The sequence below is a fragment of the Maylandia zebra genome, linkage group LG10 (genome assembly GCF_041146795.1).
Source record: "Maylandia zebra isolate NMK-2024a linkage group LG10, Mzebra_GT3a, whole genome shotgun sequence".
Taxonomy (NCBI): domain Eukaryota; kingdom Metazoa; phylum Chordata; class Actinopteri; order Cichliformes; family Cichlidae; genus Maylandia; species Maylandia zebra.
The window spans coordinates 4,387,365-4,401,137 of NC_135176.1; the positions used below are offsets into that span (position 1 = coordinate 4,387,365).

At 38.5% G+C, this 13,773-nt stretch overlaps 1 protein-coding gene across 5 annotated transcripts in view; it reads left to right on the forward strand.

The window, feature by feature from the left end:
* The window catches only part of igsf9bb (immunoglobulin superfamily, member 9Bb), a 148,198-nt gene that overhangs the window by 44,118 nt on the left and 90,307 nt on the right, over positions 1 to 13,773 (forward strand). For all 5 annotated transcript variants that reach the window (XM_076888916.1, XM_076888918.1, XM_076888917.1 and 2 more), the window contains exons 4-5: positions 9,251 to 9,402; positions 12,005 to 12,122. In XM_076888916.1, coding sequence (XP_076745031.1) covers positions 9,251 to 9,402; positions 12,005 to 12,122 — 270 coding nt within the window. The remainder of the gene's footprint in view (positions 1 to 9,250; positions 9,403 to 12,004; positions 12,123 to 13,773) is intronic.

Here is a 13,773-nt window from a genome sequence, read left to right on the forward strand (position 1 = left end):
ATCAGGGTTTTCTTTCCTCACGTGCTAATGGAATTAATGAAAACGTTCTGACATTGCACTTTAACTATTCTACATTAAACATGTTGGCCAAGATGACCAGTAAGAGAAAACCTATTTGTTACAATGATAATTCACAGAAGCTCCTTTTCTTTCTAATGCTAGCTCTGTTTCCACAGCATTGTTAATTTTGACACAAATTTTGATGTAGTTTTAATAGTGTTTTTGCTAACATGTTATTTAGGTGCAATCATAATTTAATAATTTAATCATCTAAATTCTTTTAGTTTCAGTCTAGTCAACTAAATTGCACAAGCCTGTCACAGACAAAACTAAAGTTGATTCAGCTGAATAAAAATATAACGTCTTAGCTTGTCGTGTTTTTACTGATAGTTCCTGCACACGTTTCATAAAGCGTCTCATTTCCCTTGACATTAAATATATAATGTGTCCATATGTTTTCTCTTCTTCCCAAGCACCGATATTTTGTCATGTTTTTGTGAGAAATGGGGAGCATTGGCATTAGCTAAGAGTTGTGACCACAATTTGGCAATAATATAAAGAATAGTTGCAAACAGGTGAGAAACCTTATGACTGTGGTGTTTAAGATCATTATGGAAACACATTTTCACTTTGATTTTAACTGATGTCTCTTTTAATTTTTTATACTAGGCAAGCACCGCCTTGCTTGTCCTGATGGAACGCCACTGGGGTGGATGTGAAAAATGTGTGGGGAACGTTAGAGCATATGTGTTCAAATACCCAGGTTTAAAAAACACATGAATTCCCTGAGCTCCGATACTAGTTATTATCAAAATGCATTGTGCAAAATATTAAGCTAGCAAACTCTCATTTTTGTTTATGTCTGTTTCCATAATGATTAGTCCTTCCCCTTTTTAAGATGGATTTAGCAGTGCTTAGCCTAATGGTGGAGGGAAAAATAATCTAATAGCAGGGAAACGTAGGGCTGGCACTGAACACTTCAAAAGATAAACACTGCAGAAGGTTGCAGGGTTTTGCTAATTATAAGCAATTGAGTAAGCAACTTGATAATATTGCTGAATCAGATTTTCGGTCACATAGCCAGTAAATACATATGTCAAATGTACTGTGCAATAGACATTACATCTCAAATAATATGTAATGAACATTGTGGTGAGAATAAGGCACGGCGGGACCACAGATCATCATTCAGAGCCATCTTTATTGCCCTACTCACCACAACAACACCACACACACCTGAGTCCCCGTGTTTTAACCCAGCGGGCGTGATTACGGGCAGACCACGCCCCACCACAAACATTTTTACAAATGAAGATTTTAGGGTAAAAAAAATTGATTGCACAGCACTTTCTATATCTGTGTCTCTGCTGCCTGTAGTAGCCATAGAGCATCACTAAAATACAGTTCTGCTATAATTCATAGTCTAACAAATCAGTCAGAATTTGCAGAGCTGATATGATTCTTTAGACTACTAGTTTCACCTAGGCAACAGTCCAGAAACCATACATATCCTTCTGTGTCACAAAGATGTAATAGAAAAAAGTTCTCACATTTGAGAAACAGGAGATGTTCTGTTTTCTACTTGTCTAAAGTGATTTGATTTCAGCCATTTGAAAGAGTTAAAACATAAAGCTGTACTGTGATTGTTAATGTTAATGTTGTGGTTCAACTGACAGTATTTGTGGTTTCTGATTGGTTACACTGTGGCTCTTTTGTAAGAACTTGACTTGAAAAAGTTGTGCAGAGCACTGCGTCCCCTCTTGTACATGCAGTGTCACAGATTTGCTGCACTTCTAGAAAAGAATACCTGCGCACAAACCAAGCTGAGTGTTAACACTCACAGGGCTTCACAGATGAGAATATTCTTGCCTTCATGTGGCAGTTCTAGCACTCGTCAACTCACTTAATCAGACAGCATATGAAGATGCTTGTTGCTGTGGTAACAGACAGATCAGATACGGTCCTGCAGCCCCTGTCCCCCACCCCCCAAGTTCAGTCTCATCAGCGTTGCGTTTGTTTTGTCTCGGTTCTTCATCCTCTTTCCCAGCAGTGTTTAGAAGCCTCAGGAACCACACGGCTCCGATCATCGCTGTAGTCAGACAGTCAGTGGTGTACAGGGGACAGCTGACAAGCATGCCAGTTTTCCAGAATATATTGCTAAAACTAAGCTTCACAAAACGGATGTGCTGAAGTTGACTTTGTTACATTTTCTTAGACAGAAAATTTATTAAAGTGGTCAAGCTGTTTGAAAATGAAGTGCTTTTAATGTGTTGAATATACTGCTGAATATGTTACAGTGTTTCCTTTGTTTTTCCACTAAGAAGAAAAAGATAAAGCAGTTTAGGTGTAGCCAGTATTTGTGGAGGTCGTTATGACAACAGTCTTATACAAAAAAAGCCAGGTTATTTTAAAAATAGTACCATGCTATGTGTTATTATGGTATGTGGCTAAAATACCCTGGAAGTTAGAAACACTGACAGAAGACTAATTTCTGCAAAAGTGAGTATACCGAACATTGGTATGTAAGCATGCAGTCACTAGAAGTTGGATGGTGCCTTCGGTGTTTAGACTTCCTAGGGAAGGATATAAGTAGGGAAGGGAATTGATAAGAATTTAGCGATTCTGATTCTATCAACATCAGTTATTGATTCTATTCTTTATGGATTGTTTTACTGATTCTCACTGGGTTCTCGTTGGCTCTGCTTTGAGAGTTACAACCATCACTAAGCAGCATATCAAAGAGATTACATTCATTAAATTATGCTGTGTAGGCAAATGTCTGTACATGTTGGAGGTATTTCCTCTCTTTGTTGTGATCAGTGTTGGGGTGGTTACTCAGAAAAAGTAATGAATTACAAATACGACACAGAACACTTTTCTTTAAAGTAATGCTGTACGTTGCTTAATTACTCAAAGGAGAAGGTCATTTGTTACACTGTTTGTTACATTACTTCCACATTTCTGTAATATGACCTGAAATGCATCATCTCATAATGTTAACGTATAGCAACACAAATCCCTCGCCTAATGAGGACACACATACAGGATCTGTCTCTCAGTAATTAGGTGTGAACACACGGCAAAGATAAAAACTAGCATAAAGGGACTTCAAAGCGATCGCCACAGTGATTCTACTTTAGAAACGTGATCACGTAGAAACATAGTCTGACTGCTCAGCAGTTTGTTACACGTTGAAGTTCAGGGTCTGGCTGTTGGGCTGCGGTCGGCATTCACTCAGCTTTAACATCACTCTGGGTTCTTAGCTAGCTTAGCATTAGCATGCTGTCTGTGCAGATGATTGCAAAGAGCAGAAGTTGTGTTAGCAACATAATGCAGTTTCTGTTCTGGCTGGAGTTTTCACTTTACCATTGCACTGTTGTCATTTTGTGCAATAAAAACAAATATTTAAAGTATTGTAAATATCCATGCTGTGGACTGTGCCACTATTTTCCTCCTCCAGCACATCCACTGAAATCATCTGATAGTAGCACAAGTGCAAGTAGAACCAAGTAATTGAACTACCCGGAACAGGTTCTCTGCAGGAACTGGTCCTCGATTCCCATCAAATACAGTTTTTCTCTATATGCACTCTTGTAATAACTTAACTAACAATTATTGTTGTAGTGTTGATATCTTTAATTAGTTTAAATACCACTCAAAAGACTTTTTGCTTTGCCATTCAGAATAGCCTGATGTGATTAAAAATACAGCAACTGAATTATTATTCATATTTTTAATCTGTTAAGTTGCCGTGCTAGCCAATGTGTGAACACGAGCTAATAGCTTGAAAAATAAGACCTTCCTTTACTTTTGTGGTTGCCTTTTACAGTCATTGGACTGATGTACTATATAAAGGATGTGGAACAGCATTTCCATGCAAATCCAAAGGATCTGAAATTCATGCTCACTCCTGAGAGCTCTGCCTCAAAGCCACTGCAAAAACAGTAAACAATTGCTTTTTCATATAGGGCGAGATACTTTTAGCTTTTTTCCTTAGTAAATAAAGTTAATTACCATCACTTCTCCACCACCTTAAAATATGTTAGGTAAATACGCATAAAGAAAAATAAATAGGAAATGTGAAGATTGGCCCAAATAGTTTATTTGTTCAATGTAGCTGAGTGGTATACACTGACATAATTATGGTCCATTTCTAATTCACATCAAAGAAGTAATATTAGTTTTATTAGTAATGATCTGAAACATTGCTTCATTTATATTTTTTCAGGAAAACCTTTTTTTTCTCCACCCATACCTTTCTTATCATCTCTGTTTCTTTAAATTAAATATTGTTCGAAAAACCCAGCTGCACTTGAGAGGTCAAAGTGCTTTAAACAACATCATTCATCCAAGCACTTTATTTATATGCTTAAGTGCTTTCTATCTAAAATTCAGACACACTCGTGCACTGAACAGACAGCAACTTTGGGTTCAGTATCTTCCCCGAGGATACTAAGGCATGGCTGTAGCAGCCAGGGGTTGAACCACCAACCTTCTGACTAGAAGGGGACCTGCTCTACCTGCTAAGGAATTGCTAGCCTTTAAAAGTAAAGTATTTTTACATAAATTGTTATGATGTTTGATTTAGTAACGCAATAATGTGGGTCCATCAGACCTGCTAATATTGGCTAAATAGCAAAAATATGAACACAATACAGAGGTTAAGTAAAACATTTGATTTTGTCATTAGAGGCTCAGGCTCAAATACAGGCACAGCTTTTCTTTGGTTTATAGCAGAGGTCCCCAACCCCCGAGTCACAGACCGACACCGGGCCACGAGAGTTGAAGATCACGTGTGAAATTTATGTTTTTATTTTTTATCGTTTTTATCATTAACTCTGTTTCCCTGGGTCTTTTCCTGTGTATTATGATTAAATTTTCTTTTTGTTGGTGCCGGTACTGGTTTTATTTTGTTGCATTTATCTGCAACACCTTAAAGGCCTGTCCGTGAAAATAGTCGGACATAAATCGGTCTGTGGTGCAAAAAAGTTTGGGGACCGCTGGTTTATAGTAAATGCAAATCTTCTGACCATCCAACTAAGAAGACACATAGTCAACCCAAAAAACTTAATTAGACAGTGAAGCTGATTGAAGAAGGGTTTTAAGTGTGACCAGTAACTTTATGAAGAACACTCGGGGGGCTTGGTGCTATACTGACCATCTAGATGAAGCAGAACTTCTAATTATAGTTCTTCTGTTTGCACTCAACCTCTCACTGCCAAACATCTGTAGTTTTTGGTTTTCACACTGTGGCCTTCAGTGCCAGCAGGACTGGCACATTAAGACAGAAGTGCTGTTTCTAGATTTCTGGTGAGATGCAAAAAGACAAGTTCCGTAAAATTGCCTCCTTCATTCCTGTGAACTTCTGTCACTTGAGATCGGCATTCCTGAAAGAGTGTATGAGTGGAGACATGAGACATGAGCTGCAAGATGGGAAGTGTTGGTAAAATCAGTTTAATAAGTATGCAAGTTTCTGCTTGAATGATTAAGTGAAATTCTAGGTTACCTAGCAGGGAAAAACATTACCTTGCTTGTATTAAGGCTTTTTTCCAATTAGAAGATTTAAAGTCCTGCACTCTTTGGTCCTTTCAGTCATGGTGAAGCCCAAATGCAGATAAGGTGATACCAAAAAAATAAAATAAAAAAAGGTTCAAATGTTATAGGGTTGGTCTTCAATGCCTCCATCTTGAAAAAGCACACCATTCTGCAGCAGCACTTTGCAGTGCATGCTACATGCCAGACCCAGTATCTCTATTTTTTTGTCTAATGGAGTCTTTCTTATTTTTTTGCTCTTCTTTATCTCTGCCTGTTTGTCCCTCCTTAGTTTTGACATGTCTTTTCCTTTCTCGTCTGTGTGCCAGTTTGCACCCTCGCACAAGCTTTTCAGCACTTCTTAAGGTCCTTGAGGAAAACAGAATGAAGGGGTCACTGTTCCTCCTCCCTGTCAAAAAGCAGATGCACACATGATTACTGGCCAGTGGAGTGTCCTAACCACTCAGACAAAATGCAGCATTAAAAATTGACTCATAGATAGCTACTGTAGTCAGTATACCAATTAGTTATTATAGTAATTAGTTATTGTTAGTGGTTATTGTTAGAAGAGGTAAAACAGTTTATTACACTGCTGTGCCATTTATATTGCATATTGAAATTGATTTGCAACTTACAGCCTTTAAATTTCACTGCTTGTCAGTCGTAGGATTTGTTTACAAAAACAGTTTGTTGACTTTCATCCTGTTTCGCTCCACAATGATATTTGAACAGCATCCTGCTGGACTGCATTGCAGAGCATGGTTGACCTGTGACTACCTCCCTCTTACTAATGCTCTAAAGCACCCCTGCAGAAATAACAGAAAAAGTTGTAATGGGGTAAATGCTCTGTTTCTCCACTGCTCAAACAAAAAACACAACTAAGAACACACAAATATTTTAGAAATGTGTCAAAAAAAATTGCTTAAAACTAAAAATGATTTTTAAATAACAATCTGAATACATGTTTCTGAATTTGTTGGGGACCGCTGCCTTAAGTGATATTATTTTCACGTACTAGTGTATATTACTGTATTTTCATACACACAAGTAAAGCCCAAATTAAAGCGACTGACAGGTTGAGCAAATAACAGCACTGGCAATGAGATTCATGTGTACCTAGCTTAGGTAGCAACTTTGAGTGCCAGCTGCAGTATCCAGCAGTCTTCCATAGCAGTACAGTTGGTCTTATCCACCCTTTATTTTAACCAGTAGTAAGACAACTAGTTACAAGGAAATACAGCTATATAATGAGGTCGGAAGTCTGCGTTTCCATAACTGTAAAATCGGTCTTAGCTGTGTGGCATGGTAAAATGTGAGACGTGGAATTAGCACTATGGCCTGGCTCATAGCTGCAGATGGAATAACATGCTAGAGATTACACATGTAAGCAGATCAGCTTGAGTCCTAAGGTGATTAGATTGAGAATATCAAAAAAGGAATTATGCTCAAACAAAATCTGCATTGAATCATTGACAGCGATATTGACATGTGCACTCGGATAGACTGTAATTGGCATGAGTTCAGTGGGGGCAGGGCAGTTGTAACACAGCTTAACTGTATTTCTGTTGGAGTATGGTGCCAGTTGTCTTGTATGATCATCCCTCCTTATATTCTAGCCAGCAACGGAGCTAAAGAGGATTTTAAAAAATGGTATTAACCAAATGCACCATGTCAGGCACACTGATGTTTAATTCTTAAAAAACAAAAATCACACTTATCAAAACTCTGAAAGGAAGGGTTTTTTTTAAGAGTTTATCTTGCTCAGATGGCTTAGCTGTGTTAAAATATTAATTTATCAACTGTCACTACACTTACTTAATTTAATAAATCATTGTTACTGCAGAAACTGTCAAATCTGCATCTCACTTTTTAACTGAAAGCATTAATACTTTTAAACTGTTCATGCATTTATAGCACTCTTATGAGTGTGTGAGCGTGTTATCTTTCTTGGTATGTCTACCAAATAAGATTTAGAAACTATGACAGCAATTACAGCTTCTCTGTTTTTAAGTCTTGGTCGATCCTCAGTAAGTACCTGTGAAAAGCTATATTCGAGTCTCAACAGCAAGTATACGTGTTGTGTAAGGTTTGGCCTGGGCTTTGGGTGGGCCCCTCATTGACAATCAGACTTTTCTTAAAGCCAAACCTGGTTTTCGTTTGCCCTGAAGGCAGGATTTACGGTGTGCTTCTCAAATGTTTATCCTCCTGGGAGGACTTCTGAAGCTCTGTTAGAGCCATCATTCAGGGCAAGTTTGGATACACAGTTTGATCAGACATCCAAGAAGTTTGGTGCCTTCAAATGTCTTTGACAGTTATCGGGGTCACTGTTCTCCTAGGAACACTTTTATACACAAGCCTTGTCCCAATTTGTCCAAGTTCATTTGCTGACTTCTACAGTAAGTTCTGTGGACTTCATTAATTGGGTTTTGAGACTCTAAATGTGTTTGCTAATGAGACATTTCTAGTTTTAACATTTAGATGTTTTTTTGTAAATGTATTCATCTCCTAATGATAAGGTATTAGGAGATCTGGGAGAAAACTTCCTATTGTCAAGCTGCTCCCAGTCTGCTTCAAGTCTGCAAAAAGTAAAGAGGTCTGCATTCTGAGATAAAACAGAGGTTTAGAGATCAGAACGCCACTAAATGTAAACAGATTTCTCTGAAATACAGTATCACATTTTTTCCCAACTTAACTAACCCTAATCCTTAGTCTGACAGCTAACAATGCAGAATTCTGATGTGTACTGATCTTTGTACAGCAGGTCTTTAGTTGTTTCTTTTCTCTTCCTGTTCATTCCCCAGTTCTTGTTTTTGCTGTGGTAAGCACTCAGTTGGGACTTAAAAAGCAAAAAATATAATTCATATTTGTCATTAGGGTCAAATGCATTAGGATTTTAAAGGATCCTTATAAAAGTTCAGAAGCCGTAAAACTGTAAAAGCTGAAGGAGACAGAAATATGGAAAAAGTGACCGAAAAGACGAACAGTTATTTTGCCGTCTGCCCGCTTTAATCTGCAGTAATGGATTTCTAACTGTAAAAATATTGTGCTTTAAAAACTGTATGTTTATATCTCTGAATTCAGTTAACTGTGTAATGACAAAATGTCAGCTTTGTTGCAGTTTATTTATTTATTTGTAAAACTTAAAGAAGATTACCCAAATAAATACAAAATACCCTGTTTAGGATCATTCCAAAGCATCTCCATGCTAGTGTCCCAGTGCTGTCAACGACTTTGTTTCTCATTTGTTCTTGAGTCTCTTTAGAGCCTATTTCACTTTGTATTTAAGTGATTCGACAGATCTGTCAGTAATCAGGGCTGTGTGTGGCTAGTGCAATTACTTTTTCACATAAGACCAGGTAGATTTACATATTTTTTTCCCTTAATACATGGAAATAAATCTGCATTTTGTACTTACTCAGGCAATCTTTGTCCAACAACAACTTAGAAATTCTTAAATTGTTTTTAAACAGTTCCATGAAAAAGTACTTTCCCCTGTCTTGATTTCTGACTTTTCACCACCACGTTCACTGGTAGCCACTGATTTTATATGACTTTTATTACATCACAATGGATTATTTCTATTCATTCTGTAAAAGAAGGTAGCAGCTAGAGAAAATAGCAGCTATGCAGGTTTTTCTTTGTTTTATTGTGTATGTTTCCTACCTTTATTAATTTTATTGTTCATATTTCCTTTCCAACCTCTGCTCTGTCTCTTCAGCCCCCCCAACTTTCACAGATACACCACCTCAGTACGTGGAGGCCAAGGAGGGGGGGAGCATCACTTTGACCTGTATAGCCTTTGGGAATCCCAAACCCTCAGTCAGCTGGTTGCGGGAAGGTAGTCTCATGGTCAGCAGTGCCAAGTATAAGGTAAATACTTTATATTCGTATCAGCTGTTTATTAAATATGTTACTATAGTCATGCTATGTTTAGACTAACAGTTGCAGGCACTGAGACCACTGTGTTTGTACGAAGCATCTGGCCTCATCATGCAAAGTCTACCAGCAAGGTGCCGACTCGACAGTTAAATATGTAAAAGTTTACTTGTTAGCAAACTGTTGCTTCTTTACACCAGTAGCTGATACGGGGCTACACCATCTTTTAGTTTCAAGTTTTAGTACAATCTGATATTGAATGTTTTTGTAGCTCCACATTTGGTCTCTACCAGTTTTGAGTGAGTGGGGTCTTTCACTTAGCTCAGTTTTCTTAGCATCATATATAAACAAGGAAAAAATGCCAAGGGATACTTCCACAGATGTCTAGTCTTGTAGTCTTAATCATCAGAGCAGAATTCAGAAGTCTAGTGAATATTGCAGACGTTATGGTTTTCTCCCACATGTTCTCTTCACTGTGAGTGTTTGTGTGTAGGGGGGCATGGAGCACACTGGCTGAGAGATGGTGAGAAGAGAAGCTAGTGTCACTCAAGTTGATGGCATCTCATTAGCCTGCAATAAAAGCTTCCCAACAAGCAAAGATGATCAGAAAGGTTGGATGGCAGGGAGCTTAGTGCTGGCTTGCAGGTCTGCTGGAGAGGAATAACATTTAAAACCTCTCTGGTGAAAGTCTGTTGCTGCCTTGAACGTCTCACATTGGTCACTTAAAAGATGTTTTGAGCTGTAACAGCATCTCGGGTCAGGCTGTTGTGACTTAACTTCTCAGGTTGAATAAATGCGTTCGCAGTCTTTAGATTGAGAGATCTACGTTTGAAATGGCAACATTCAATTAACAGACAACTCCTCAGCTTGACTCCTTGTTTCCTTACTACTTTCAACAATCAGAGATTATAAGATTCACTGTGTGTTCCAGCACTGGGAGTTTTTCTCAGTAACAATTATTCCATTCACACATAATGTAACAGAACTTTTATTTTCATTTAAAAAGAAGCCTTTTGTGATCGTTTTGTTGCTGTACAGTAATGAATCCTGCAAGAAGAACGGGAATGACTCCCTCAGTTTAGATCAATTATTTAGGTGACTGAGCTTTGTTCACAGGAGAGTTATACATATAAATTTGTCCCTCTCTCAGGCAGCAGCTTTCTCCCAAGTTTGTCACGATACTTTGGGCTGTTATAGACTGATAACAACCGTAAACCATGAGCATGTGCTAACACAAAGATGTGGGAGAGATTTTAATCTGAATAACAATTTGGTTTTGATATGAGTGGCTGCACTCTGATCTGATTTAGGAGAAAAATCTCTGAAGACAGATCTGGATGGTGAGCAGTGCTTTAATTTAACAAAATAAGTGGTAATGTGGTGTTGTTTGGGTTTCCACTGTGGAAATGGGCTGTTAGATGAAACTCCCAGGGATGGTTGCGGTTGCCTAGATTTCCAGCAGGTGGAGGGGTGCCAAAAATTAGGATATGCTCTCAACTCAAGTCAGCGATTCAGTAGGTTTTATGCAAGACAGCGACGATCTGGAAAAAATAAAGTCATTTTCCAAAAATGGGTTCTGCAGTTATTGCGTCTGATTTACTGACCCTTTTATTTGGTGTTCTGTTATTGCTAAGGTCATTGAGTGTCTGCCCCAAATAAAAAACTTTCACACTGATATTTTCTGTCTTCATGTGGGTCCTCAGATGTCTAACTAAGGAAGCACATAAAATGAAGCTGTATGTGGTCAGGAACCTGGATATTACAGGAATCATACAGGGATATGGGAATAACAAACATGCAATAAATAACAGGGATTGGTCTGCAAGTAGACATACTACCTGGCAGATGATGTTGATTGCAGGCATTTTTTGTTATAACAAACAACTTGCTGCCCTCTGGCCAGGTCTCATTCAGAAAAGACTTTTCACCTGGAAAAATCATTTTTTTCAGAGAGTGTTTCATTTTTTGGATTAACCCATGATTCTATTTTTGTTCTTGGTGACCGCTGAAGTTAAAGTTAATTTAGATAGAAGTTCAAATTAACTGCTCAAGTAAGTGCTTGGAGGCATTTGTAAATGGTTGCCAATTAGCAAGACTTGCTTCTATAAGAGGTTTGGCTGTAAAGGGAAATGTTTAACAGCCACACTGCATAACACAACATACTGCTCGAAGGACTTAAACCTAGCAGACCGAGTCAAAATCAAAGGAAGCTACTTTTTGATCTCGAATGGGTCTAACTCCTTGGCACTTTCACGACCAAATTCAAAGACTTTGATTGATTAGTTGCTTTTAACACTTAGGATTGTCTTGTTTCTGTACTGCGATATAGCACCAAATGACATCAACAGTCGCCTAAAGGCGCTTTATATTGTAAGGTAGACCCTACAATAGTACTTTCAGAGAAAAACCCAACAATCATATGACCCCCTATGAGCAAGCACTTTGGCGACAGTGGGAAGGAAAAACTCCCTTTTAACAGGAAGAAACCTCCGGCAGAACCAGGCTCAGGGAGGGGGCTCATTACAACAAAACTATTTGTCTTCTGGGTTTTATTCAGTACTGACGTTTAAAGTTACATGTTTGTGTGTGCGCTCAGGTGTCCGATGGGAGTTTGACGGTGCTATCCATCACCCGGGAAGATCGGGGGGCCTACATGTGTCGAGCCTTCAGCCCCCAGGGAGAGGCTATTCACACCACACGGCTGCTAGTACAAGGTAAGGAATTTTAAGGATTTCCAATATTGCATCTTCATTCTGTCCTGTGGTCCTTCCCTTGGTGATTTCATTAGGAGTTATGAAAAGTAGATGTTTTTTTTGTATTTTACAGTTTTACAGGGAATGTTTTTAAATAGACGAGTCCAAACATCTCACACCAAAATGAAAGTCAGTCATAATTGTTAAACTTGGTAACATTTTAGGATGTGGAAATATTAGAAACATTGTGGCTCCATAGTGTAGTGGTTTACACATTTGTCTAAAAAGATCCCTGATTTAGTCTTTAAAGAAAACCCAAATCCCATTTAGGGTTGCGTTAGGAAGGGCATGTGGTGTGAAAATCATCCAAATCACACACGCAGAGCTTCCTGCTGAAGCGACTCTTTGGGAACAAGGGAGCAGCCAAAAGTAAAAGTCATCAGTATAACATTGAAGTAGATTAGTGTCAGTGGTAACCAATTTACATAAAAGGTCAGATTTGCTTGAGCCGTGTCCTCCCCGGAAAGCAACATTTAGATTATACTTAGGTAGATTTGTGGCTCCTCCATCTGCTAATTCAAGTTTCAAGTTCAAGACTAACTAGCACAGTAGGGAAATATGGATTCAGAGCTAAGTGACATATCAGGACATTCTAAACAACGATGAGTTTTCTCAGCATAGACCAAACCTGACTAGACTCAAGAGAGCAGGTCATGAAGCTCTAAAACACTGGAAATTGGATCAGCTGTGCCTACAGTATTGGGAAGACAAAAGCGAGCACACCATCAGAATACAAATGATAAGGATGTTTGTAGAATTATTACACAAATGTATCTTTTCAGCCAAATTGTTAGGATGGACTTGCCATTGGTGATGAATCATTTTTCAATAAATTTAGAGCCAGATTGAAGTAAAACTTGCAACTTCACACTGACAAACATCTGTTAGCTCTAGCATATTTTAAAAGTTCACTGAGAAGTGTCAGAACAGGATTTATTAGGCAGTATCAGACATGGGGAATATGCTCCTGCAAGATTGTGATTTGTGATTTTTCCTTTTTTTTTTTGAGAGAAAACATCAGTGTCACACTGTGAGACACTTTCAGTCCAAAAGCACACGTCCCCCTCCGTTACCTGTCACACACAGAAACTAAGCACATTGCAAAACCAGCCAAATTTGTTGGTCATTCATCTCAGAGCCTAAACCTCTGCACCATTTTCTATGCAAAACCATCCCCCACAGCAACAGACAGATAACAGCATACCTTCTGAGCTAACAGTGAGTGTCTATTTGGGTATATTAAACACTTGCATGCTTTGCTTTTCAGTGCTGTTTATGACACATACTTGCCATGTTGATCCTTTCACAATTTCATTGTCATTCTGGGTTGTTTTCTCCTGTCACTGCATATTAGTAGATCATCACATCGCGCAGAAAACTATGGTACATATACTTCTTTTGCTAAAAATAGCACCATTCCATCAGGGAAGCAGGATCAATCCATTTCTGTGGGTATGTGGGGGTAAATGTGGTATCAGCAGGTGGAGTTTGGATGGGCTCCCATAATGGCCAATCACGTCAGCTCCCTTTACTGCCTTTGAAATGCAGCACATGGTTTAATGATGGTCAGTCTATGGCTGCTTTGCTGGAGAAAACTGCTCTGCTCTCATAG